At 37.7% G+C, this 2,827-nt stretch overlaps 1 protein-coding gene across 1 annotated transcript; it reads left to right on the forward strand.

Annotated features, from left to right (window-relative positions):
• The first annotated feature begins 677 nt into the window (after positions 1 to 677).
• LOC118900229 (olfactory receptor 481-like) lies at positions 678 to 1,614 on the forward strand. The gene is given in 2 exon segments (XM_036862591.1): positions 678 to 1,078; positions 1,080 to 1,614. Coding segments are annotated over 2 exon segments (936 nt in total).
• Positions 1,615 to 2,827: the final 1,213 nt, after the last annotated feature.

Below are 2,827 nucleotides of genomic sequence, written 5' to 3' on the forward strand. Positions count from 1 at the left end.
ACATGAAAGCTCACTTTTGTATTCTGAACATTTAAAAATTTTATTTAACAGTTTACCCAAGTATTCTGTTGAAAACATTTTCAGATATTTCATGTACACAGTAGGGCTTAAAATGAAAATCTGATTTAATTTTAATTTTTGCATTTTTATGATTAAACCTACTCATTAATTTTTTGTTAGGTGAAAAGACTGCTTGATACTTTTTACATTTGTGTATTACTCTTTTGCTCTCATGTGGCTGGTATAATATACACATGTAGTCATTTTGTCAACATATTCTAATATATACCTTACTCATGTATGACTATGAAATGTATTCTTTTGTTAGGTCTATACAGTACCTAAAGTACAATTAATAATACAATTGCTGTAAGTGTTCATTCAACAACCTGAATTGATCAAATGATACAAACGTGAGTGCTGTGTTCTGATCTGAGTCATTGGTCCCTTTGTGAGTATCTTTGGCCTTAAGGTAATGGACATTAATATTCTCAAATCATGCATAATGTAAATACATTTGGAAACATTTTGTAAAGTGAAAGCATTAGACAAAAGTGAGGTCGATGTTTTGATTTTCTGATAGGTTGGCTGGTAAAGTGAATATATTAATTATGAGATCATTCAATTCATTTTAATATCCATTGGTTTTTATTTCAACAGGCATCATTCCAAATAAGATGGAGCTTGGAAACCACACAATGGTGACAGAATTCATTATTTGGGGGTTAACAGAGAATCCTACACTTTGTTCCATCTTCTTTGTGGTTTTTCTAGGCATCTACGTTGCTACCATGTTGGGCAATATCAGCATAATCATGTTAATCCAAAGAAGCCCTCAGCTTCACACCCCAATGTCTCTTTTCCTCAGCCATTTGGTCTCTGTGGACCTTGGGTACTCCTCATCAGTCACACCTATTATGATTGTGAGTTTCCTAAAAGAAAGAACTACTATCCCTGTCACTGGCTGCATAGCTCAGCTTGGCTCTGATGTTATCTTTGGAACAGCTGAGGGCTTCCTGTTGGCTGCCATGGCCTATGATCGTTATGTGGCCATCTGCTTCCCACTGCTCTACTCTACACACGTCTCCCAGGGTCTGCATCATCTTACTGATTGCTTCCTATCTGGGAGGATATGTGAATGCTTCATCATTTATTGGATGTTTATTGAGTCTGACTTTCTGTGGACCAAATAAAATCAACCATTTCTTCTGTGACCTGCCACCACTAATGAAGCTTTCTTGTATCCATGTTTATGTTGCTGAAATATCTTCTGCCATCTCAGCTGGGTCAATCATTGTAATCACACTGTTTACCAAAATAGTTTCATATCTGTACATCCTCCACTCAATCCTGAAGATGCACTCTACAGAGGGAAGGCACAAGTCCTTCTCTACTTGCACTTCCCACCTCACTGTAGTTACTTTGTTTTATGGGACAGTCACATTTGCTTACATCATACCGAAGTCGAGCCACTCACCTGAACATATTAAAGTGGTGTCTGTCTTCTACACAGTGGTGATCCTCATGTTGAACCCTCTGATCTACAGTCTGAGGAACAAAGAGGTGAAAGAGGCCATGAGAAAATTGATAGCTAGAATACATCAGTCATTTTGAAATGAATACAGTGTGAATCCAGAAACTACAAAACAATAATTTCAGGAACATATGTGATGGGCGTTTACGTTGTCCATTAGTCTTATTTTATGTGAAGAACTATCTTAAATATAAAATACCTGAATGTCGATTAATGCCAACTTTAATTTATAATTTTCTAGAGTCACAAAGTATAGCATTTTCACAAGAATCTGCTGGGTTCAAATTAAGTATGTATATTTCAGGATGAGGCTACCTGGAGAAACATAGTTTCACTTTTTCCTCTCCTCTGTTCATTATTTAGGGAGTCTGATTAGAGGGTGTTTTCTTTTTCTTCTGTTAAATTATACATTTAAAAAAATATCACCTTGTAAATTAACATCTCAGAAGGTATCATGAACTCAATTTGAAATGCAATTGATGGTGGTGTTGACAGGCCAGGTTACTTTCCATGGAAGACTTGGTCTCTCTTATACAGGGTTATCATTATCTTTGGAAATAGTGATGCTGGGATCTAGAAAAGTTTCATTCCCACCTAATGTAAGCCAGACCAAAATAATTCCACAGTATTGCCACCAGGAGACTAGATCCAGATAACAAAGAAGGAACTCTGAAGGCTTAGCCTTTGAGAGTTCCCTTAAGTTTTTCCTACTACTCAAAGGTTTGTTTGCAAAGGTTGGCTTGCAAAGGTTTGTCTTTGAACCTTTGCAGACAAGCCTTTGAGTAGTAGGAAAAACTACTGGGGAGTGGTGGTGCAGAGGGGGCTGAGGCACAGTGGAGCTTTCTTTCAGCAAGCAAGTTGGTATTTCCAGGGCATAAAATTACAGATTAAGATGCTTAGGCTGATGCAGACATGGAATATGCATGCCATCCTTCTTTGTAATATCTCTCAAGAAGGTGTTTATTGCTACCACTTCTGTCACTGCCTTATTCTAGGTGTGTAGCATAAGCCCCGACAGTTGCTTTTGTTTGTTTGTTTGTTTTGGTAAGGCAAGTGTCAGATTTAAGCTTTAGGGACTGAGGCAGCCACTTCAGATATTTTGAACTAACATTGCCAGCCACACAACTAAAGAACCAGGCTGATCCCCACCCCCAAGCTCCTTAGATAACTGACCATTTAGACTACTTGTATTTTCTCTTCACTTGCTTTAAATTCCTGCTCTTATGTTTCAAAGTCACCAATAAAGAGTGAGCCCATTAAACCCTAGGCTCCCATTCTCTACCCCAATAAAAG

The sequence above is a fragment of the Balaenoptera musculus genome, chromosome 8 (assembly GCF_009873245.2).
Source record: "Balaenoptera musculus isolate JJ_BM4_2016_0621 chromosome 8, mBalMus1.pri.v3, whole genome shotgun sequence".
Lineage (NCBI taxonomy): Eukaryota > Metazoa > Chordata > Mammalia > Artiodactyla > Balaenopteridae > Balaenoptera > Balaenoptera musculus.